This window comes from Boleophthalmus pectinirostris, unplaced genomic scaffold (genome assembly GCF_026225935.1).
Source record: "Boleophthalmus pectinirostris isolate CB_2022bp ecotype Guang Dong unplaced genomic scaffold, ASM2622593v1 HiC_scaffold_2, whole genome shotgun sequence".
NCBI classification, from domain to species: domain Eukaryota; kingdom Metazoa; phylum Chordata; class Actinopteri; order Gobiiformes; family Gobiidae; genus Boleophthalmus; species Boleophthalmus pectinirostris.
The window spans coordinates 2,903,995-2,928,389 of NW_026571152.1; the positions used below are offsets into that span (position 1 = coordinate 2,903,995).

General features: G+C 38.2%; 1 protein-coding gene across 1 annotated transcript; it reads left to right on the forward strand.

Moving 5' to 3' along the window:
• Window positions 1–1,675: 1,675 nt before the first annotated feature.
• On the forward strand, window positions 1,676–24,351 carry LOC129409403 (forkhead box protein P4-like). Its single transcript, XM_055155356.1, has 15 exons — window positions 1,676–1,831; window positions 7,999–8,097; window positions 9,632–9,718; window positions 10,200–10,305; window positions 12,294–12,411; window positions 14,841–14,928; window positions 16,238–16,348; window positions 18,136–18,346; window positions 18,610–18,725; window positions 20,788–20,998; window positions 21,307–21,377; window positions 23,226–23,327; window positions 23,689–23,810; window positions 24,075–24,129; window positions 24,250–24,351. Exons 1-15 carry the CDS (start codon window positions 1,676–1,678, stop codon window positions 24,349–24,351), a joined length of 1,755 nt encoding a protein of 584 aa, XP_055011331.1.
• Window positions 24,352–24,395: the final 44 nt, after the last annotated feature.

Below are 24,395 nucleotides of genomic sequence, written 5' to 3' on the forward strand. Positions count from 1 at the left end.
TCAAGATGAAATGAGAATAATAATTACTTTTTTAAATATCACTTGTTTGTATTGACAGACTTTAAATGCCACCAAAGCTACAGAGTGAATGACCTTTGCATACACTAATTCACTTTATTCAGTTGTGCACAGTGGCAGAGTGGTTAACACTTCAGTGTCACAGTAAAAATTTCCCGGGTTTGATTCTTTGACAGAGTGAGCTTCATGTTACTTATCACCAAGGATCTAAATATATTTTGTGAATCACTTGAAGAGCCTGGTCCTCTTCTTGAGACTGTGGACAGGACATACTGGAGGTCCACTGAGACTATCCTATTAGTCATAACAAAAACAAAACAAATCTTCATAAATAATATTCTGTTGCAGATCATTTGAAACTAACTCTCCGCACGCTGACATGCCTCTACAAAGTCGCTCTAAAATAAAGTTGCTCTATTTCTGCTTGTGCTAAATCTCTATAATCTGGGTTACAGCCTTTATCACAAGCACTTATCCTTTTGTTTGTTTTGGAGGATAAATAAGACTGAAGACAGAACCGTAAATAGCACTTTGATTCTGCTATGACAGTTGTTGTTCTTAGACACAGCAATGCTAAATAAAGTCTCAGACACAACCCAAAAAATCATGTAGAAATAAATGCACAAAGACCGAACAGTTCAAGTTAAATCTGTGAAATGTGGATATATACTGCTCCAAATAGAGAACAATTCATTGCACTAGTCAAACGTGATGATGGCAAGTTTCAGTAACTACAGCTGCCACGGGGCAAATTGATAGACACATGACTGACGTTATGAGCCGATGGCCTCTCCGATCATCACCAACCACTCACAAAGCTCAGATTCAAGCATAAGGCCCAGAGACACAACCTAAATAAGAACAGGCTCGAGCATTTGACCGGACAGACTTTCGGGGTTACAATATAAATACGATGTGACAACGCTTGAGATTTCTGAAGAGTGTGACGATTAAAGTCTTAGGAAATGGGGGATGTGTTGTGACTGTGCCGTGGAGTGACAGAGGCTCCTCCTCCTCCTCAGGTAAAAGAAGAATCTCTCAGATCTGAGTCTCACTCCACACAGAGACACACACTTCAGCTCTGCTCACAATACACAACACAGCCCAACAACGAGACAGGTAAGAAACGCTCAAATTACTATTACTATTACTATTACAATTAGTGTTAATAATCTAAAGTGAATGCATGTGGACGACTTTCAGACAAGTTTATGAATTGTTTGAAGCATGCACAAATTGATCTGTACTTGTTGATAAGGAAAAGTGTAATTTATTATTCTTTTTGGCTGAATATTTTAAGTATTTTGATATTTAGATTTTGATTTATATTGTGTTATCATTTTAATAATATTATTTGTGTTTCTGATTTCAAATGTAGCTTGTAAAAATAAGTTCTGCTTTAAAAAGGGAACAAAAAAGCTTCACATATTAGCAGTTTATTGTTACACTTTAAATTTGTTTGTTTATGGATATTTCCCATTGTTAAATTCATTCACTTACTGACACCACAAGATTTTCAAGATGCCCTCGCCTGTAATATAGAGAAATCATTTGCATCCTGATTTCCACTTTTGTTTAATGATTTATGTAAAAGTCTAAATAAATCTGTGTGTGTGTGTGTGTGTGTGCTGTACATGTTGGTTAGAGTGAGAGTGCGATGCCGGAGTCGCCCCTCAGCCCCTCCACCGCTCGTCAAAGCTCCGTCAGCTCGCTCCTCTCTCACTCAGACACCAGGGCCAACGAGAGCTCGCCTAATGGGGCGTCCTGCCGAGAAACCAGCGCTCACCACTGGCACAGCCTCCAGCACAGACAGGTGAGCTGCTCTGGGGCCACACCAATACACACAACAAACACACAACAAACACACACAACTCGAAACTTGAACTTCAAATGGACTGAATTAAGGATTTAGCTTGATTCTATTCTGCAGTTTGACTAAAATAGTTGTGGACCAAGAGAGAAATCCCATGAGACATGATAATAATAATAATAATAATAATAATAATAATAATAATAATAATAATAATAATAATAATAATAAAGATCATGTCTCGTTCCAAGTGCAGAAATTTAATTTACTACTCAAAATAATAACAAATGTTTTATTCTAAATTCTAACAACATATTTCTTTTAAAATGTAGATGTAGGGAAGCTTCATGGGGATTTATGGCAGAATTTGCTGAATGTAGTTGGTTTATGGTTCATTTTTTCTTAATGGCTAATATCATTCAAAGTTTTTGTCCAGTTGACAGAATAGAATTTTCTGTTGTTATCTCTGCAACAGCTGACTATGATCTGCTATTATATTTATAATGGTTCAGTGACTCCCGCTGCACTTCATCTGAGACACATTTTAGATTGAGATAAAAAAATAAAAAATAATAATAATAATACACAGAACAAGTTTTTAATTTCATATAGTAAAATAATGTTAATGTTTTTTTTGTTTTTTTTCATATTAAAATGTATTTCTACATTATTACAAAGGCAGCACTGAAAGTAAAGCCAACAAATTTTAATTGTGGTTTCAATTAGTGGTGTAATTCAAAAAATAAATAAATTAATAAAAGTTTAAAAATGTGTGAAAAATTATATATATATATATAAAAAAAAAGTCTGTTCAAAAAGTCTGTTCTTACTCACTAGAACTTTTGGCTTTGCATAAATAATTGTCCCAAACAGTCTCATTATGGAGCACACAGTCAAACAGCTCGATGTTGTTGTACGGGGGTGTTTGGGTCAGTCGAGCTGTAGCACTGACTAGAAACAGACAGTACAACTTTACCCATCATCCAAAGGGGAAATGGTTCAAGACAAGCTCCAACAATAGTCACAGTCATCAAAGTTGTGAAAATGGGACAAGAATCTGAATGCCAAAAACTGACTGAGCGTCTAAACCAGACATGTCAATCTCAGGCCCGGGGACCAAATTTGGCCCATGATATTATTATATTTGACCGGTGAGATCCTATCAAATATGTATAAGAGCTGCCTGCCGCACACAGATAGACTATGGAGACATTATTTATTTCAAATGTTGTTATTATTTTATATTTAGTTTGTTCTGGATTCAATGTTTAAGCAAAACTATTATTAAACTTTTATTTTAATAAGAAAAGGTTTATCATTACATATCTCGAAAGAAGAGAAAACATGCAGATGTTGTTGACATTTTTCTATAAGTATTTAGTTTGGCCCATGACTTAGTCCCAGTTTTTAATTTTGGCCCTTTGTGAATTTGAGTTTGACACCCCTGATCTAAACCAACATATTTTATTCTTGTCACGCACCACATTTAAATAGGCAAGGTGGGCAAAATATCTGGCCCAAGAGCACAACAACAGTATGCATGTATCCAAAATCAAACATAGGTTAGTTTCAAATATATTAAAGATGATTACATGTCCTAAAAGTTATAATCTTTGAATGTTAGTGGAACAGTATTGAGCGTTAGTTGGAGTTGACCCACTGACCTTTGGGACTAACTACAATAATTAGTAAAAACAAACTAATTACTGCTATACCATATTTCTACATTACATTACAACTGTGGATGGACCTAGTATCTCCTCTTTCGAGCATAGTACTAGTATACATTTGTGGTATTTCTCAGTGTCTATAATGAAGTGTCAATGTCAGAACGCCACTGAATCCTAGAGTGTGATTTTCAACGTAAAAAGCACAATAACAGCTCCTGATATGAAACTTTTCCAAACCAAAAGAAAAAAAACTCCAAAAGTATTTCAAATGAAGACGGCAGAGAGCAGAGGCAGGTTTTCTCAGGTTTGATAAAAGACCAGCCTCTCCAGTGTAATGTCGTTTTGCATTTAATCATAACATAAATGGTTATCTGCGTATTTGTGAGGCAGGATAATGGAGATAGTGTTATGTCAGTGGCTTTTCAGAAATATGTGTTAAAAAGGTTTGGACAGAAATCTTTGGAGTGAGCAGCTAATGATGTTTTTGATGTCTCGAGCTGGATTTTCTAAAGACAAACCTGAAATGATTATTACTTGGTTAATGGATAATTGTGATTACACATGTCACAATATAATCATAAAAACTAGAATACAATAAACGGGTCATGACGGTTGACAAAGCCACACAGGCCAGAAACACCACTGTGCATAAGACGATTACAGGTTATGTTTAAAGCCTTCAGAAAATCACAACATTTTTTAGATTTACATAGAAACTGAATCAATCCAAATTATTTCTCTAGAATAAGAAGTGAAGTTGTATTTTTATATTAAATCATATATTATATTAAATTAAAGGGGGGCAGACAGGGGAGTCCTTTATTCAAGCTTCTCTTTACGTCTCTACCTGATGAATGGAAGAGGATGGATGCTGTGTCGTGTTTGTTTCAATGTAGCTGCTGCAGAATACTGAATTTTCTTTGTCTATCCATATGGAATCGTGTAATTCAATATGGATAAAGAAAGAGAAATAGATACAATTACCACAGAACTAAGTGATACTAAAATATTTTGCCTTAATATTGGCTCATTTTAAAAAGTCCCATGTATAGAGATATATATATTTAGAACATTACATTTAAAATAATGACCATTTACTGAAGGAACATCTTTATTACTTGTTTGTTTTACTACTTACAAGTCTTGACACTTGAGAGCAGCATTTCCCCGTTTTTCACTGAAGTGCTAAACTGGTTCTATTTTCACTTCTGTGACCAATAGAATAGAATAAAATGTCTTTTACTGTCAATATACATAATACGTTATGAACAATCCACACTATACACAGAGAATAAGAAAAAATAAGAATAAGACAATAAGAATAAATAAAAGATAGATTAAATAAATAGGTCTGTAGTACTGATGCAAAACATAAAAAAAGGCTGTGACACACAAGACGACAAAAAACTCACTGCACTGTATTTAAATATTGCACTTTATTAAATATTGCACTTTATTAAATATTGCACTGTATTTAAATATTGCACTCAATCAAAAATCTAATCCAAAACTCAATCAGTCCAGAGGTTTGTTTAAACACTTACAATAGATGAGAGCCACAAATCAGTGTTCACATAAAACAACTCCTTAAATGACATCAAAATGAACACATTAAATACAGATCTATTCCCCTATGTGGAGCTTGACATCATTTAAAAATAAATATATTGATAGTTGGGCTGGGTATCATTCAGAAGTTGCTGATACCATATATACCTCGATACATAGGCCATGGTACGATACATATCTAGATATAGTGAGCTTTCAATTCGAGTCAATATATTTCAAATCTATTTTATACAGTTCAATAAAAACTAAACTAAAGTCTAAATCATGGCTGTGATACTAAAAAGTCTTTGTTAAATCACTTCTTGTGCAAAGTTCATATGAAACACAAACATTTTAATCAACAAAACAGTGAAAATGTCAAATGTGTCACATAAATGAGTTTCCTTCCTCTGAACAAGCAATAAAACTGTAGCTGTAACAAAATAATTGAGTAAAATATACCAAAAAAATACTTTTGGTGATATATCAATACAGCAGCCCACAATATTAATACTGTATAATCACATTAAACTATACAATATATCGATATTTTGATATTTTTGCACCCCTAATTAATAGTGATATTGGAAAATAGTTATTCGCTACAACAATGATACAAAAATTGTATATGTCAGTATTGGTTGAAACAGAAATCCAAACAAGGTCGCGCTTATTGTAATATATTTGGTTGCAATTTTTGACATAATTTCAAGATAAAAAAAAAACACAAAAAAAAACTTTGTAGTAAATATTCCTGTAAAATTTGTTGTATCTGTGTGTTTGCGTGCATCTGTAAAGAACATCTGCACAAAGACGGTAAATCCCAGTGTTATTTAGCTAAAGTAGAATTATTATTCCGGGCGTGTTTGGCTTTATTAATACGCATACACTTCTATTAGAGCCACAACATGCATGTAATTGTGTTCCTAATTATGTGGTCAGCTCCAGCTCAGGGTCACCACACATCTGCTCTAATGATGTTCTCCAAACGTTCAACACTTTGGTAATTGGACTGAAGACGCTTCCATGGAGGTGAATTACTGTTTAACACTGACACTCGCCTCGTCTATTGTCTGTTGTTGTGTTTATTTTCACTTATATAAGGGTATAGATTGTGTTCACGACATTGTAGAATTTAATGTTGTGATTTCTGAAAAAAGGCACGAGTAACTGTATCAAGATTCACTGTTTTTGAAAGAAATAGACCAGTGATACCGATGATTTTTGCTTTGATATGATACCAAATAATAAGCATCACAATGTTGATCCGATACCATTAAAATGCTTTCAAACTCCTCTAATATTTACTTACGCATCATCAGGCAACAGGCCTATTTTATTTTTATGTGTAAAAGCAGATTACACTTTGCAATGTGTAAAATGAAATCACATGTTCCTGCTTTTACATTTTTAAACATATACACAGTGTTGAGGAGTAACGGATGTAAGGGAGTTACGTAATCAGAGTACAAATTATGAGTAACTGTATTCAGTTGCAGTTACTGTTTCAATGAGCGGTAACTGGATTAAAGTTACTTTGTTAAAATAAATGGATTACATGGCAGAATTTTCCTGTTTTTACATTTTGATTGATTGATAGTATTTATATAGCACCTTTCAAGATACCCAAAGCCCTTTACAGTTCATTATTCAGTCACTCCACAATCAGTGGTGGTAAGTCACAAATGATTGATTGATTCATTTTTATTTCGAGTTTGTGCCAAGAGAGAAACAATTATCATATATACTACATATACATTGTAACCAACAGAAAAGCACATTTTTCAAAAAGGAGTGGGAAGAAGAAAAACTTATATGAACCCACCCCTATTTTCAAAATGTATGTGGTTGCTTCTGTACATTGATCACAGATCTTAACAGATATTTACATATAGCAAAAATAAATTACATATCATGCAAACAAAATATAATTTTAACCCCAAAATGTTTTGTTTTTGTTTTTTTCCCATTTTGTACTGCTTCAGGTTTTCTCCCAACCCATTCCATAGACTGACCCCACACATGGGGTCAGATACACACAGGCTTTTCCTGGTGCTTCTCACTTTTGTTTTAAATTGACCCCTTGGTAAATGGTAAATGTCACATTTTTCTATGGCGCTTTTCCACCTTCAAGGCACTCAAAGCACTTTACAACAAGGAACCACTCACCCATTCACATACACACTCACACACCAGTGTACGCAGACACTGCGGGCAAGGTGGGTTATGTGTCTTGCCCAAGGACACAACGGCAGCATTCACCTGTGGGAGCTGGAATCACACCAGCCAACCTGTGGGTCAGTGGATCTGACCACTCAACCTGTGAACCGCTGACCTTCAGATCAGTGGGCGAATGCTCTACCAACTGAGCTACCCCTTCCCCTTAATTCATAATGAACTTCATGTGTACTGAACAGTTTTTGGAGATTTAACGGGAGCATATTTTTGTTTGCTTTATGCAAAAGCAAAGCAGTGTGGAATTTCACTAAATAAAAAAATAATAAAAATTTTGATTTGAAAAACAAATCGTTTGTATGATGCAGGTAACCAACCTTATGCACTATTCTCACTACACGTTTTTGCAATTTGAAAATGGGAAGAAGTAATGTTTGGTAGTTATTGCCCCAAATTTCAATACAATATGTCAGGTATGGAAGTATGCCATTCTACAGATGTTCATGAATCTCTGACCAGTATTCTTGGATGACCCCACATTCCCCAAAAATATGGAAATGACTAGCCCCGTCATTCCCACATCTGCAGCAGGCATCATCTGTTCCTTGGTATCTCTTGTACTTGTGTAATGAAAAATCTCATTAGGTTTTTCCAACAAAATTCATGCCATATATTTGACCCTGCTGAGATGCACCGGATTTGCCATGTGTTATTTTTATGTGTTTTATTATTAGACTTCCTAACAGTTGTGTGGTTCTGCTGCTTGTCTGTGTGCAGCTGGTGATGGCCATGATGGCTCCACAGCAGCAGCTCCTCACTCCAAACCAACTCCAGGCTCTGCTCCAGCACAAACAACAGGCTCTGCTCTTACAACAGGTAAAAGACTCTACATGGAGAGAACTTCATGACACAGTGTAGTGTGATTAAGTAACTCAGCATATTTGTGTAGTTAACCTGTGTAACACGTACAAAATCTACACATCAGGATTATTTTCACAAGAAGAGAAGTCCTGAGGGCAAATTTGAGGAAAAGTTAGTAAACCTTTTTTTTTGCATCATTTGAGGTTGCTTATTCTGAATGTTGTTTACCAAGCTGGATTTTGAGTTCTAAGCCTTCTAATTTACATATGAATGTGCATATTAATATGGAATTTGTTTTTTCCATTTATTTCTAAAGTAATCAATAAAACAAAATAGCACTGATCTCAAAAATCATATTTGAGTGTTAAAATGGTGCAGGAGTCATAATGATGTGTAATATGATGATAATATGGTATGTTTTTAGATTCTCTTTAGAAGTATTAAGGCCTTTGTGTGCTGACTGTGAGTGAAGCTGTAGGGCCACATCCACCACTGACAGAAAATCATCTTCCATGTCAGGGCTGTAGACACGTATCAAATACTCATCATCCTCAGCATCCATTCCTTTAATTCAATAATTTAGACACTGGAATATGCACAAATTCAGTTGGCAGAAGCACTGTTTGTACCACTCTGTAATCTCTTCATTTTGTAGTTTTATGAATTCGTAAACGTCAGTTACATGAGGCTCAATGTCTTCCTTGAGCGTCGATATACGAGAGAAAGAAATGAATGTGAGATTTCAACACCTTCTTTGGTAGCAGTGAGCAGTAGTGAGTAAACTTCTTTCAGTTCCAAAATGTGTCCATTTGCTGCAGATTTCCTTAAGTCATGAATCAACCACATCAGTATTCTCCCTGCTCATCATTTGCTTCTCCTCTTGACTCTGATGCTCTTCTTAGAAATTTCTTGTAACAGTTGAGACGGTACTTGCCCTCAGCAGCTAAAAATTATGATAATTAGCAGTGTTAAAACTCAAAATCCAGCTTGGTAAACAAAATATTTGGAATCAGCACTTTCAAATGATGGGAAATAGCACGTTTACTGACTTTTCCCCAGATTTGCCCTCAGGACTTTTCTGAAAATATTTCTTATAATTATTCCAAGTCAACTACACGTAACTTTAATAACAAAACAAGACAGTCAGGGTGTGGCTCCAACAGCATTAGGCAGCTTTTATGACAGGTTAAACAAAACATTACGGTTGATTGGTACAGGAGAGGTGGAGATGCTGCTGCAGGACTGAGGCTCCACCCTAATGCCGGCGTGAAGGAGACATGCTACGAGTGGAAAAACAAGATTAATGCAAAGAAAACTGTTACCACAACCATAAATAAGCATGCGTTAGTCCTGCTCAGGAAGAGGAAGTGACCTGATCCACCTCTGACCTTCATGATCACACCTGTAAATGTCTTAGTTGAGGTTCAAGCATCAGGCAGTAAAAAGAAACAAAACAGCGCAGAAATGTTGGATGTTTCACTGACTTTTTGATTGTTCTCTCATTATATTAAAGACTTGTTTCTATTTTCTTTTTACACTGTTTTTCCAGCAACATCTGAAAGACTTTTACAAAAAGCAACAACAACAGATTCACCTGCAGCTCCTCAAACAGCACAGTGGAAAAAAACTCAAAGATGTGAGTCTTTTTTCCCTTTTTTTTCTTTGTAAGTCAGGGCTGGCAATTATTTTTTCCATGGGGCCACATGAGAAACAGAAAATATTGTGGAGGCCAAAACTCAATTCTGCATAATATTAATTGTATTTCTTTATAAAAAGCAGTAAAGAATTTTGTTTTGATGAGCTGATCAGACTGGGAAGAGTTTGTTATGACTAAGCAATGAAAAAGTGTGGTTGTCTTACAAAAAATGTCATTTAAAAAACATCTCTAAAATAAAAGCAATGCAACTTTAGTTCATGTATGAGGTAAAATGATAAAGTATGTTTATTTTGTAATTTGCTTTATCTCAGCTTGTGTGAAGAGAAGTGTCATTTGTAGAGTGACCGTTGTGTTTCAGTTTTTGTGTGCATTTCCAGAGGTCCCCATGCTTCTGGTTGCAGTACCATAAACTTCACATTGACTGAACTTATTTACTGTTCCCTGTGTGCCTCTGACTCAGGCTCCCAGTTGTCAGCAGTGGGTTTTCCAGCAGCTCCTTCAGCTCCAGCAGCAGCAACTCCTCCAGAGGCCAGTGCCCTCCTCCTCTTCCTCCTGCCTCCCTCCAGGTCTCCACTCTTTCTAATGCTCCAACAAATAAAAAGTTCATTGACTGAGACAGCGATAGATGCACAATCTCATTTTAAACCTAAAATACAACATAAAAGTACAGTATAAGTGTTAATGTGTCCAAAGGTGATTTTTAAAGCCTTATTTGGGACCTTGAATGAAAAATGAAGAATGTACGTGGCATTTTGTTTAGCAAGTTATACCAGATTTTAAAAAAATAATACAAAAATAATCATCATTTTTTGAAATTATTATTTACTGAAGCGAGTTTGACAATTTTCAGAGGCCACAGTGGCACATGGCTGATAAAAACACATTATTCGATGCAGTCAGCACATAGCGGCTTTATTTTGACCTTAATACATCTGCACTGGGACAAAACACATTTTACTAACACTAACTAACTACAAACTAACCATATTTTCCGTACCATAGGGCGCACTCTTAAGTCTCCAACACCATCAAAAAACGAATGCGCGCCCCACAATCCAGAGCGCCCTATACATGAATCCACTCGGGTGTCCCAGCACGACTTCAGTAAACTACAAAGCCACACCACTCACAGAACACACAAACACACACGGAGCAGACAGCGACCGCACAGCGAAACACACCCACAGACACACTCATCACTCCACGCAGACGAGGAACGGAACAGAGGAACAAACCGAAAAAGCAGGCGCAATGTGCCACTTCTAGACACAACTGAACAACTGAGTCACTGCGAACACACCGACAATCCAGCGGCCCCAGACAGCACCCTCCCTACACGCCACAACTGAACAAAGCCCAGAGTCACCGTCCGTTTTTCCCTGGACATGTCCGTATTTTGCGTCCTGTCCTGGGCGTCCGGGTCTTTTTTTTTTTTAAGTGATGGAAATGTCCGTGTTTTCATTTCCTTTCATTGGGCCATTAAATTGAGCGGCTCTCGTAGCTCTCTGCTCACTCCTTCTGAGTTACAGACACAAACAGTCGGTCAGTTTGTAACATGCTGAAGCACAAATGCACATTGTTTTCTATCCCGGTCGGGACAAGTGGGAGGCCATGTGCACAGGTTACGAAGTGAGAGTACAGTGGTTTCTAGTTTATTGCTGGGGTTACGTTCTAAAAATAACCTGCGATAGGTTTAATCTGCAAAGTAGTCAACTTTATATTTTACAGTTATTCTATCTGTTTTAAGTCTGTAAAACCCCTCAGCACACACTTTTTTCAGACAGGACAGTTACAAACCTTTTTACATCTTTCTTAAAACTTATTGCTGCTGTCGTCCTTTTGTTATTTTTCTCCTTCTTTATGTAACGAACTGAAGATTCATTTATTCCGTAATGGAGCCTACAGTGCAGAGTCCTGCACCGCTCCATTTTTGGAGACCCGCAATACAGCACCGCACCTGCCCGTTAACCTGAGATTATATCAAACTTTGTGCTGCCTACGCCATGGACTCAACTAAGACTAACCCAGGACTAACCTAGGACTAATTCCAGGACTGAACTAGGACTAAAACAGGAGTAAACCAGGACTAAACCAGAACTGAAACAGAACTCACTGTTGGGATGGGCTCGGAGGTGACAGCAGGAGAAAGGACCGATGGAGAGCTCCGCACCTCACGGAGGTAAATGCGGCAATTGCCCGATCGCGCTTTGCGGACAAACTGCTCGGGTTCTCTCTCTTAAGTCCAAGATTAGTCCTGATTTAGACCTGGTTTAGTCCTGACCCACCCGGGTTTTCACAAACGGAAATATGGTCACCCTAGTCACCGTAAATGCGCCAAACAAAGTCCCACTGACCCATCCAACTGTTGTGTTTCCTTTAAAGTCCGATGTATTTGTAAAAAAAAAAGTTCGAAAATAGACCATTTAGTGCGTCTTATAATCCAGAGTGACTAATAGCCCGGAAAATACGATAAATAGTGTAGTTGTGTGCAATATAAAAGTAAGACTACACAATATTGAAATGAAAAAGAATAAACACATTTTTATTGTTGCAGAATTTCAGCTGATTTGGAAAGAGCTCCTGAGCGGAATAACAGAAGTTAAAGACATCGATAACGTCCCAGCAGAGAAACAGGGCAGTGAGCACAAGTCTCTACCTCCTGATCCAAAAAGGTACACTGTTAAAATACACTGAGCCTGAAATGAAACCCAAAATATTCTGTATTTTTGGGAAACATCAAAGACATGTTTTCACTCACACTGTTCTTTGTAGAGCCTCATGTCCCACTGGGAATTCTGTGCTCTTGTTTGTTTCACCCTTTAAACTAAAAAACTACATGTCCCCAAATCACAAGTCATTAGTTTCCCAAAATCTGTGTCGTGTTTGATTATTACTTTTGGGTGATGCTAGTTTCATTTGTGTTTTTAGTGTTGTTAAAGCAGACTGCACACACACACTCTTCAGTCATGGTGTGTGTGCGTGGCCCGGCTGTGATGCGGTCTGTGTCGACTTCAGCCAATTCATCAAGTAAGTCTCAACACAGAACGGGAGCGTGTGCTGACAGTGTAATGTACGCTCTTACTCGTATGAACTGTTTATGTGTTTCAATGAAGGAAAAATTAAGGCCATTGATTGCCAATTTGGTTTAAAGGGCCCATCTCATGCAAAATCAACTTTTCAGAGCTTTCTACCTTCTAAGAGTGATGTGTGGGCCATGTATATGATGTATGTAAGTGTTTTTTAGATTGTTTTTTTTAACAAATTGCAGTGTATTTCTGCCACCCTCCCACGTGACAACGAACTAAAGCTGTTACAACGATGACGCGGCAGATACACCTATGACATATTTGACGTAGCAGAAAGCGCTTCCCACCCGTCCCCCTCCCCCACTCCACTGCCTCCACCCCTCCTGCACCCCGCATCCACTGACAATTTCCACATGAACACCTAAACAAAAGCGACAGCATAAGCTCATTGTTCTACACTGCAGTGTACACTCAGTAATGTTCAGCTGCTGTGGACACGGTGCTTGAGCTTCGTGCTCCTCAAAGTCCAGAGTGTGTCCTCTGTTGTGAGTGGGCTCACTGACATGCTGAGTCAGACCAAAAGTTTCAAGGACAACACTAAGCTCTTTGGCATTTTTGTCACACACATTATCCACATGTACATTAAAATCATCTGTAATGACTAAACCATCAAAGTCTGTGCAAACAACTGAAAGCATCTCAGTAAAATCATCAATAAAACTTTGACAGTGCTGAGGTGGTTTGTATATGACGATGTAGAGTAAGAAAGAAAAAGATTCCAGGTTCAATCCCCGGGTCACCTGGGCTGTTCTGTGTGGACTTTGCATGTTCTCACCGTATCTGGGTGGGTTTCCTCCGGACACGCTAGTCAGGCTGGTGCCACCTAGTGCCTCCGCTCAGTTACATTTCTCTCCAGCGACTAGGTCAGGAATCAGAATACACTAGACGGTTTGCAAAAACCCAGGAGAGCAAGTTCGGGCAAAAGCCAATCACCAAAGAGCCAGACATTCTGTGTTGTCAACGATTCCGAGATCCAGGATTTAAAGACTGAACAAAGAGAATGTTTAGTGATTTTTATCAAGGGGAAAGACGTTATTGTCCTTCTTCATACAAGATTTGGGAAAAGCTTAATATACCAGTTAGCCCTGTTAGCGGCACATTACATACATCGCGATTGGTTAAATGATAAAAAGTACTCGCCTACCGTTGAGCGAACGAATTCTAATTCTTCTACAAAGTGAAACTGGTTGATGAATCAGGCTACCAGTTTCCACCATCATCTCAAAACATGCAGCATAGATTCAGTCCTGCAGCTAAGGCAATCCTGACCAAGCCTAGCAACAAGATCATGAAGCTGGGTCCCTGAGGGCCCATGTGCTGCCCACTGCTCCTGAAAGGACGGGTGAAATGCAAAGGACAATTTTCATACAGGGATTATAAAAAGAAAAACAAAAACAACAGTGCTGTTTCATCCTCAAAAACAGACCTGAGTTGTGTTTTGTTTCATTCACATGTTTGAGTATTCTTTTATTATTAGTCTGTCTACATCTCCAAAGCTCAAAATGCTCTGTTCCACCTTGTGATGTCATGAAGCAATAGTTTTAAGTTAAATTAGCATCTACCTTTGATTCTGTAGATACTGAAAATTCCAGGGCTGAAATGATTCAGATGATTGTAGTGAAGGTGTATGGAGTTTAAAAACACAGTGAAGCACTTCTGTATTACCACATGACATCACAAGGTGGAACAGTGTTTTTTGTTTGAACTCTGCCTAAATGTGCAGGGTTTGTGTGTTAAACATACACATGTTTAAGAATGAAATAAAACACAACTCCAGATCTGTTTGCCCTTTAATCATGTTATAATATTTACACCATCAACCCCTTCAGAGCAGAGACTAATTTCTTCAAGTTCGTGGTGACATTAGGTGGAAATCCAAGTCCATGCACCTCGCATCCTGTAATTACTGCTGCATTATGATCCATTTTCTACACTTACATTATTTTAAGTTGTGGGACAATACTAATAATGATTCTCTATAATTTCAAAGTGATCATAATCTGTGCACCTTTCAGACACATGGACAGTGAGCACAGTCTGGACGACAAAACCACAGCTCAGTGCAGAGTCCAGAGGCAGGTGGTGCAGCAGCTCCAAGTCCAGGTAAGAGAAGCATCCTATTCAACAGAGTCTGGCTGCAGCCGCTATACAGAGCTCTGCAAAAAGCTCAACTACATCACGTCCAGGGTCGAGTACAAAACGCTTCATAACACACATGCATTGATTTATGACAGTAACATGGTTGACTGAGGTTTGGGTTTGGTTGTGAAACTTCGTACTAGGGATGGGCATGATTAGTCATTAATTGATAACTGATCATTAAGAATTTCGTCGATTATGTTCATTTTTAATCAACAAACTGAATGTAGGTCGCTGTGCGTAGTGTAGGGTGACCAAACATCCATTTTTCCCCGTCCAGGTTTTTTTTTTTTTTCATAAAGTGATGCAAATGTTGAGGTTTTCATTATCTTTCATTGGGCCATTAAACTGAGCGTCTTTTGTAGCTCTCTCTGCACTCAGAAGGAGCGAGCAGACACAAACAGTCGGTCAGCCTGCAACTTGCCGAAGCGCAAATGCCCATTTAACGATGACTTGCACAAGAAATTCCCTGCTTTCCGTCCCAGTTGAAACAAGTGTGAGACCATGTGCACAGTGTACAAATCAGCACATATGTTTCGGTGTCCAGTGGGGGTGCCAGGGACCTCAAAGCACCAGGACACCGAAAAACGTGAAAAAGTTTTGCCAGGTGAGAGTCGCTCAATGTCGATGACGAGTCCCCACCTCCCTCCCCCCGTACGGTGTCCTGGTTTTGACAAACACAAATATGGTCACACTAACCTGTATTCCACTGAGTCACAAGAGCTGCTTTTTTCTTCACTTAGTTTATGCAAATTAGCCATGTGGTTTTAAGTTTTGTTTCCGTGAGACTTGCACAAATCTGCATCAAACACATGATAATGTCAAACGGGCTGATGTGGCTCTAGAGTGGTTATACTTTATATGTTGAGTTTTAAAAAAAAAGTTCAATTTATTTATGCAAATTAGTAGTTATAATAATCATGATCATTTTAACGTAAAAACATTAATGATGAATCAATAATCGATCGTTAATTCTCCCGATGATCGATTAATGAAATTTCATCGAATGCCCATCCCTACTTTGTACCAGTGGAGATCGAGGAGCTCTGCAGCCAGACGATGCTTCTATTTGTGACTAGATTTTATTTAAATGCTTATTACATTGATAGAAAATTCTTTATAATGATTAAGAATATAAAATCATAAGTGTAGTTTTGTCATGCCAAGAAAAAAAAAAAAAAAATACAAACAAGTAATGTAAGTTTATCTATGTAACACTAGCGGACAGATTTTTTCCTGTGTGTTGACGCCGTGTGTGGATTGTTGTGCACAGCTCTGTAAGGAGAAGAAGCGTCTCCAGGCCATGATGTCTCACCTGCGTTTACCTTCTCTAGAGGCTTCTCCTGCTCCACTGGACAGACCCACTGACCCTCTGACTGCACAGGTAAAGACTGAGACAAAGAAAGGACAAAGACAAATGAGCCGTGAAATGAGCCCCGCACAGAGCTGTGAGGGAAAACTATACGAAGTCAGGGCCAGAAATTGTCTTGTTTTGGTTTCACTTTTCATCAGTGAAGTTGACTCTGGCATGGCCTGGATGTGATTTTGAACCATGATGAGTGAAGAACATGTTACAGAATGAAGTGTTATGTCTGCCCTCTTTGTCCCTTCTCCAACTCTATAGTCTCCACATAGTTCTCTCTCTGTCTCTGGAAACTGCTTCTCATCCAACGCAAAAATCTTCTATCATCAATATGCTTTCATAAATAGATGTATAGCAAAGGAGAAATTCAATTCTGTCAACTGGACAAAAGGTTTATAATCGAATGTTTCACAAGCTGCTTCTACAGTTCTGTGAAGTTCCCCACACATCCAGACTACACGATTAACATGTTTTTGCAGCTCTAAAATGCAATCAGGTTTGTTTTTGCCTTTAAAAAGTCATGCATCCTCTACAAAAGTAGCACACCACCACAATAAAATCTTTGGAGAATGAATAATGATAGTATGATACACTGAGATGCAGATCGAGCTTGTCATGTGCAGTGCAAATATAAGGAACTATGTCAAACTCATGATAAAGACTTTCATATTCAGTGGTAACCAAACTCTTTTCTTCCTTTGTGTCCAGCTCCAGGTGTGTGCCGCTGTGTCCGATGGCTCCATTATGTTTAGCGCCTGAGACACGCTCGGTTTAACATACAAACTAATCAGCTGTTAATATCACAAATACTGCTCCGTAATCACAACACTCCAAAACAATTTCACCCTTTAATTATCCGTAATTGTCTTCTTCCTCCGGTGATTTCAGAGGGCTGTGTTTGAGCAGTGGATCCAATCGTTTTGTTCCAGTCTGTCGCTTCTGTCTGCTGTGGCTGCTGCCCTTAAACTCTTTGTTAATGTGTTAATTTTGTTGTCTAATACGTGTTGTCATAGTAACAGTCAGATTATTATTGTAGCAGACAAAAGCAAAACAAAAACTAAACAAAAATGAACAGGAAAGAAAATTAAAGGTGCCCTATACAGTACTATATAACTGTCTGCCACCTGATTATTCCAGTGTTATATTGGTTTGCTGGAAATGTTCCGCAATATGGCATTGAACATATCTATATTTTATCCGTATACCTGCATTTTTACTGCAAAAAATACCTTTAAAGACATGCATTATTATTAATGAGCTGGCTCGTGTCTGCACAGATTTTCTGTGGCCTGGTGGTTTCACCTTGTGCATAGAGATAGATACTGTCTGTTAAGATTTTTTATTTTATTTTGATTCCATTAAAGAAACAGTTGGCCAAACTTACTTACATAAAAATACTTAAATAAAACAAACATTGAGCAAAAGTTAATTTTAACTTCTTGTCAAAAGTTGGTAACAATTTGGAATCATACGTTTATTCAAATGTAATGTACCTCACATCAGCAAACAGTTAATTACAATTAATGTATTCTTGTCAAAGTTTATATATTCAGTTATATGTGCAGTAAACTCAGACACTGAAGATGATCCAGAGCTTTGTTCATTTTAGGATTGTCATACTTCAGGTTGGATCTCAATGTATGTATACACTCAGTCATCAGGATTTTACAATATGCATCATTTAAAGGATTATTGTTTAAAGTGAAGAAATAATCATTATATATTCAGTTATATGTGCATGTACACTCAGACACTGAAGATGATCCAGAGCTTTGTTCATGTTTAGGATGATGTGTCTTATGCTTCAGGTTGGATCTGTGCTTCTCACTCAGAAGTTCACCTCAGTCAGTCTGGACTCTGCACACACTCTGGACCCTGAGAGAGTCCAGTCTGAGAGGATTCAGTCTGAAAGGCTCCAATCTGAAAGAGTCCAGTCTGAGAGCAGTGAGGAGGAGGCCCCTGACCCCCCCTCCACTGGAGCAGTACGACAACACCCCCTGGTCTACTCTCTGTCATCAGGTCAGGCTGAAAATAATATTTATACATGATCTCAGTTGTTCTTTTCAGATATGTTCTACATGTTTTACTATATGTTTGATTCTGATTAGTCATGCTTAGGATCATACTTGATTATTTCCATATTTCAATCATTGCAGCAGCTCATATTTGCATAAATGAACACACACACTTTTGGTTTCTTTCTTTAGGGTCTATTTTTTAAATAGATTTGTGTAAATATTTTAGACTATATTTGTTATTTTTCCTTTTATATCCCTGTTCAGAGCTGGGTCATAACAGTTGGCACTCTGCATCTTTGTCTTCCTCAGAGAAAGAATATGAACTTTACAAGAACACAGACATAAGACCTCCTTTCACCTACGCCACACTCATCCGACAGGTAACAAACACTTTTACATACACCTGATGAATGCTACAATTTTACACTATACAGTCCCCTGACAAAAGTCTTGTCGCTTATCCATTTTGTAGAAACAAAAGCTTATCACCTGACTTTAAATTAATCGATTGGTTTTAGAAATGTCTCATATGAAAGCTAAAACCCTCCCAAATTATGCTCAATATACTAAAATAAATTTGCTTCACTGAGGAAAGATTGATCATTAAATGAACATAGAAAGGTCAGATTTTGGCAAGACAAAAGTCTTGTCGTCTTGTCATATGATGCACCAATCCTAGATTACAGCCTCACCTGTGATCAGTTACTGATCGATCAGTTAGTGGGTGTGTATGAAAAAAGAAGCCCAGGCACACCAGACCTTCACATCAACTGCAACTTGACCTCTGACAACATGCCTAAGATCCACCCTGAGACCAAAGCTTTAATTATCAAGAGGCTGAAGACCAGATCCACTGCTGAGGTGGTGACACCTTCAATGTGTCTCAGCTTCAAGTACAAAGAATAAGAAAAAGATCTGAAATGACTGGAGAATGTTTTTGACAAGCCCAGGTCCAGCAGAAACTGCAAGACAACTGCTCGGGAGGAGGACCGTTTGTTGATTCGAAAAATCCAAGGCCCCTTTTCCACTGCAGCAGACTCCACCAGGCCTGGTCACCTCAAGTCCCTGTGTCAACCACAACAGTTTGTAGAATTCTGTCTCGAAATGGCCTCCATGGTCGAAATCAGTGCACAGAAACCAGCACTAAACAAAAGGCAATTAAAAAACCGTGTGGCATTTGCCAAGGCCCACAGCCTGCTAAAAGGATGGACACTGGAAAAGTGGCAGAAGGTGGATTTCTCAGATGAATCCTCGGTTGAATTACATCACAGCCGCCGCAAATATTGCAGGAGACCTACTGGAGCCACATGGATCCAAGATTCACCCAGAAAACAGTTAAGTTTGGCGGTGGAAAAATCCTGGTCTGGGTTCCATCCAGTCTGGGGCTGTGCGAGACATTTGCAGGGTGGAAGGCAAATATCAATAACCTAAAATATCAAGAAGTATTAGCTCCTCTTACATTCCCAACCATAAAAGGGGTCAAATTTTGCAGCAGGATGGTGCTCCATCACATACTTCTATCTCTACATCAAAGTTTCTCAAGGCGAAGAAGATCAAGGTGGTCCAGGACTGGCCAGCCCAGTCACCAGACATGAACATCATTGAGCATGTCTGGGGTAGAATGAANACCCTTTAATTATCCGTAATTGTCTTCTTCCTCCGGTGATTTCAGAGGGCTGTGTTTGAGCAGTGGATCCAATCGTTTTGTTCCAGTCTGTCGCTTCTGTCTGCTGTGGCTGCTGCCCTTAAACTCTTTGTTAATGTGTTAATTTTGTTGTCTAATACGTGTTGTCATAGTAACAGTCAGATTATTATTGTAGCAGACAAAAGCAAAACAAAAACTAAACAAAAATGAACAGGAAAGAAAATTAAAGGTGCCCTATACAGTACTATATAACTGTCTGCCACCTGATTATTCCAGTGTTATATTGGTTTGCTGGAAATGTTCCGCAATATGGCATTGAACATATCTATATTTTATCCGTATACCTGCATTTTTACTGCAAAAAATACCTTTAAAGACATGCATTATTAATATTAATGAGCTGGCTCGTGTCTGCACAGATTTTCTGTGGCCTGGTGGTTTCACCTTGTGCATAGAGATAGATACTGTCTGTTAAGATTTTTAATTTTATTTTGATTCCATTAAAGAAACAGTTGGCCAAACTTACTTACATAAAAATACTTAAATAAAACAAATATTTCTTGAGCAAAAGTTAATTTTAACTTCTTGTCAAAAGTTGGTAACAATTTGGAATCATACGTTTATTCAAATGTAATGTACCTCACATCAGGTTTTACAATATGCATGTCATTTAAATATTCTTAGTTTAAAGTGAAGAAATAATCATTATATATTCAGTTATATGTGCATGTACACTCAGACACTGAAGATGATCCAGAGCTTTGTTCATGTTTAGGATGATGTGTCTTATGCTTCAGGTTGGATCTGTGCTTCTCACTCAGAAGTTCACCTCAGTCAGTCTGGACTCTGCACACACTCTGGACCCTGAGAGAGTCCAGTCTGAGAGGATTCAGTCTGAAAGGCTCCAATCTGAAAGAGTCCAGTCTGAGAGCAGTGAGGAGGAGGCCCCTGACCCCCCCTCCACTGGAGCAGTACGACAACACCCCCTGGTCTACTCTCTGTCATCAGGTCAGGCTGAAAATAATATTTATACATGATCTCAGTTGTTCTTTTCAGATATGTTCTACATGTTTTACTATATGTTTGATTCTGATTAGTCATGCTTAGGATCATACTTGATTATTTCCATATTTCAATCATTGCAGCAGCTCATATTTGCATAAATGAACACACACACTTTTGGTTTCTTTCTTTAGGGTCTATTTTTTAAATAGATTTGTGTAAATATTTTAGACTATATTTGTTATTTTTCCTTTTATATCCCTGTTCAGAGCTGGGTCATAACAGTTGGCGCTCTGCATCTTTGTCTTCCTCAGAGAAAGAATATGAACTTTACAAGAACACAGACATAAGACCTCCTTTCACCTACGCCACACTCATCCGACAGGTAACAAACACTTTAACATACACCTGATGAATGCTACAATTTTACACTGTACAGTCCCTGACAAAAGTCTTGTCGCTTATCCATTTTGTAGAAACAAAAGCTTATCACCTGACTTTAAATTAATCGATTGGTTTTAGAAATGTCTCATATGAAAGCTAAAACCCTCCCAAATTATGCTCAATATACTAAAATAAATTTGCTTCACTGAGGAAAGATTGATCATTAAATGAACATAGAAAGGTCAGATTTTGGCAAGACAAAAGTCTTGTCGTCTTGTCATATATGATGCACCAATCCTAGATTACAGCCTCACCTGTGATCAGTTACTGATCAATCAGTTAGTGGGTGTGTATAAAAAGAAGCCCAGCACACCAGACCTTCAAATCAACTGCAACTTGACCTCTGACAACATGCCTAAGATCCACCCTGAGACCAAAGCTTTAATTATCAAGAGGCTGAAGACCAGATCCACTGCTGAGGTGGTGACACCTTCAATGTGTCTCAGCTTCAAGTACAAAGAATAAGAAAAAGATCTGAAATGACTGGAAATGTTTTTTGACAAGCCCAGGTCCAGCAGAAACGCCGCAAGACAACTGCTCGGGAGGACCGTTTGTTGATTCAAAAATCCAAAGGCCCCTTTTCCACTGCAGCAGACTCCACCAGGCCTGGTCACCTCAAGTCCCTGTGTCAACCACAACAGTTTGTAGAATTCTGTCTCGAAATGGCCTCCATGGTCGAATCAGTGCACAGAAACCAGCACTAAACAAAAGGCAATTAAAAAAACCGTGTGGCATTTGCCAAGGCCCACAGCCTGCTAAAAGGATGGACACTGGAAAAGTGGCAGAAGGTGGATTTCTCAGATGAATCCTCGGTTGAATTACATCACAGCCGCCGCAAATATTGCAGGAGACCTACTGGAGCCACATGGATCCAAGATTCACCCAGAAAACAGTTAAGTTTGGTTAGGGTGGAAAAATCCTGGTCTGGGTTCCATCCAGTCTGGGGCTGTGCGAGACATTTGCAGGGTGGAAGGCAAATATCAATAACCTAAAATATCAAGAAGTATTAGCTCCTCTTACATTCCCAACCATAAAAGGGGTCAAATTTTGCAGCAGGATGGTGCTCCATCACATACTTCTATCTCTACATCAAAGTTTCTCAAGGTGAAGAAGATCAAGGTGGTCCAGGACTGGCCAGCCCAGTCACCAGACATGAACATCATTGAGCAGGTCTGGGGTAGAATGAAAGAGGAAGCATGGAAGACAAAACCAAAGAATATTGATGAACTCTGGGAGGCTGTAAGACGCTTTCTTTGCTATTCCTGATGACTTCATCAACAAATTGTATGAATCATTGTCGAACCGCATGGATGCGTCCTTCAAGCTCATGGAAGTCATACAAGATATTAAATATGGATCTCACAGCACCACTACTTCATTCACTGACGTTATGCAACATATTTTTGTATTTGAAGTAAATTATTTGTTCAATTTTCTGTAGGCGACAAAACTTTTGTCTTGCCAAAATCTGACCTTTCTGTGTTCATTAAATGATCGATATTTCTTCAGTGAAGCAAATTTATTTTAGTTTATTGAGCATAATTTGGGAGGGTTTTAGCTTTCAGATGAGACATTTCTAAAACCAATCGATTAATTTAAAGTCAGGTTATAAGCTTTTGTTTCTACAAAATGGATAAGCGACAAGACTTTTGTCAGGGACTGTAATATAATGCAACTCAACAGAAAAGTATTCTGCATGCAGTACTCTTTGTAAATGACAGTACTCTTACACAGTGCTCTTCAACTGGTTATCTTAAACAATGTCCTTGCTTTGACCTTGTGCCTTTAGGCCATCATGGAGGCAGCAGACATGCAGCTCACCCTCAATGAGATTTACAACTGGTTCACTCGAACGTTTGCTTATTTCAGACGCAACGCTGCCACTTGGAAGGTACTGCACCACCATGCTTTATATATAAAATATTTAATAATCACATTTGCTGTTTTGAATGATCATCTATACAGTAAAAATAATGACTGAAGATAAAGACTGGGATAAAGTCTTACTTACAGAGTGATTCTTCAAATAAGTGATTTTCTGTACTCGTGGTTAATTTCACAGTCCATTCACTATTTAACTTGAACCTAAACCATGACATTTACCGAGATGTTTTACCACGATTGTGATGGACTGACATATCATAAGTATAGTCTAAATATTCACTGAGATAATAAAAAAGGAGATGTTGATTTTGGTCAGTATTGTCACTCCTGCTGGGATGTATTGTTTGATTTCCTGTTGCCTGTTTGAGAACGCCGTGCGACACAACCTGAGCCTGCACAAGTGTTTTGTTCGTGTGGAGAATGTGAAAGGAGCCGTGTGGACTGTGGATGAGGTGGAGTACCAGAGGAGGAGGTCCCAGAAGATCACTGGGTAAACATATACTAGGATCAACTTAATGTCAGAGCTGAACAATCTGAACAAAGGCATTGCAATGATGGAGATTTATTTGATTTAAATGTAGAATTCAGCTGATAGTTGTTTAATACATCCATTAAACTGTATTATCCAGTAGTAGTTCAGAAATCCAGTTAATGGAGAGTATTAAAGACAATATTATTTTAATTTGTCAAGATTGGATTATCTCACATAAATGTAATTGTTCATAAGTGTCTGTTTATTTGATTGACTTTGCAGGAGTGGATCAGTGACTAAAAGTGGATTTGGTGCTCCACTGACCAGCAGCTTACAAGTGAGGTCTACTTTTACTTAATAATATCATAAAAACATGTCTGTGAATACACTAATGTCTCTTAGATTTAGACAAACTTTGTATGTCTAAATCTGAATGTTATGACTGAATTGTTTTCAGACTGCGCTGGCTGAAGTTGCAAGACTGAAAAATGGATTCCTCGACAGAAAAATAGGAAACACACTGGAGAAAACAAACACCACTGCACAAGTTCAAGAGTGAGTAAAATACTCATTAAGTGGTTTATTAAGCCTCAATTATTCTTA

Bases quoted from the DNA above. Each gene is read 5' to 3' on its own strand.
- LOC129409403 (XM_055155356.1), top strand. From the start codon at position 1,676: ATGCCGGAGTCGCCCCTCAGCCCCTCCACCGCTCGTCAAAGCTCCGTC. The intron at 8,098-9,631 runs GTAAAAGACTCT...CTGTTTTTCCAG, and splicing joins AGGCTCTGCTCTTACAACAG to CAACATCTGAAAGACTTTTA. The intron at 9,719-10,199 runs GTGAGTCTTTTT...CCTCTGACTCAG, and splicing joins GTGGAAAAAAACTCAAAGAT to GCTCCCAGTTGTCAGCAGTG.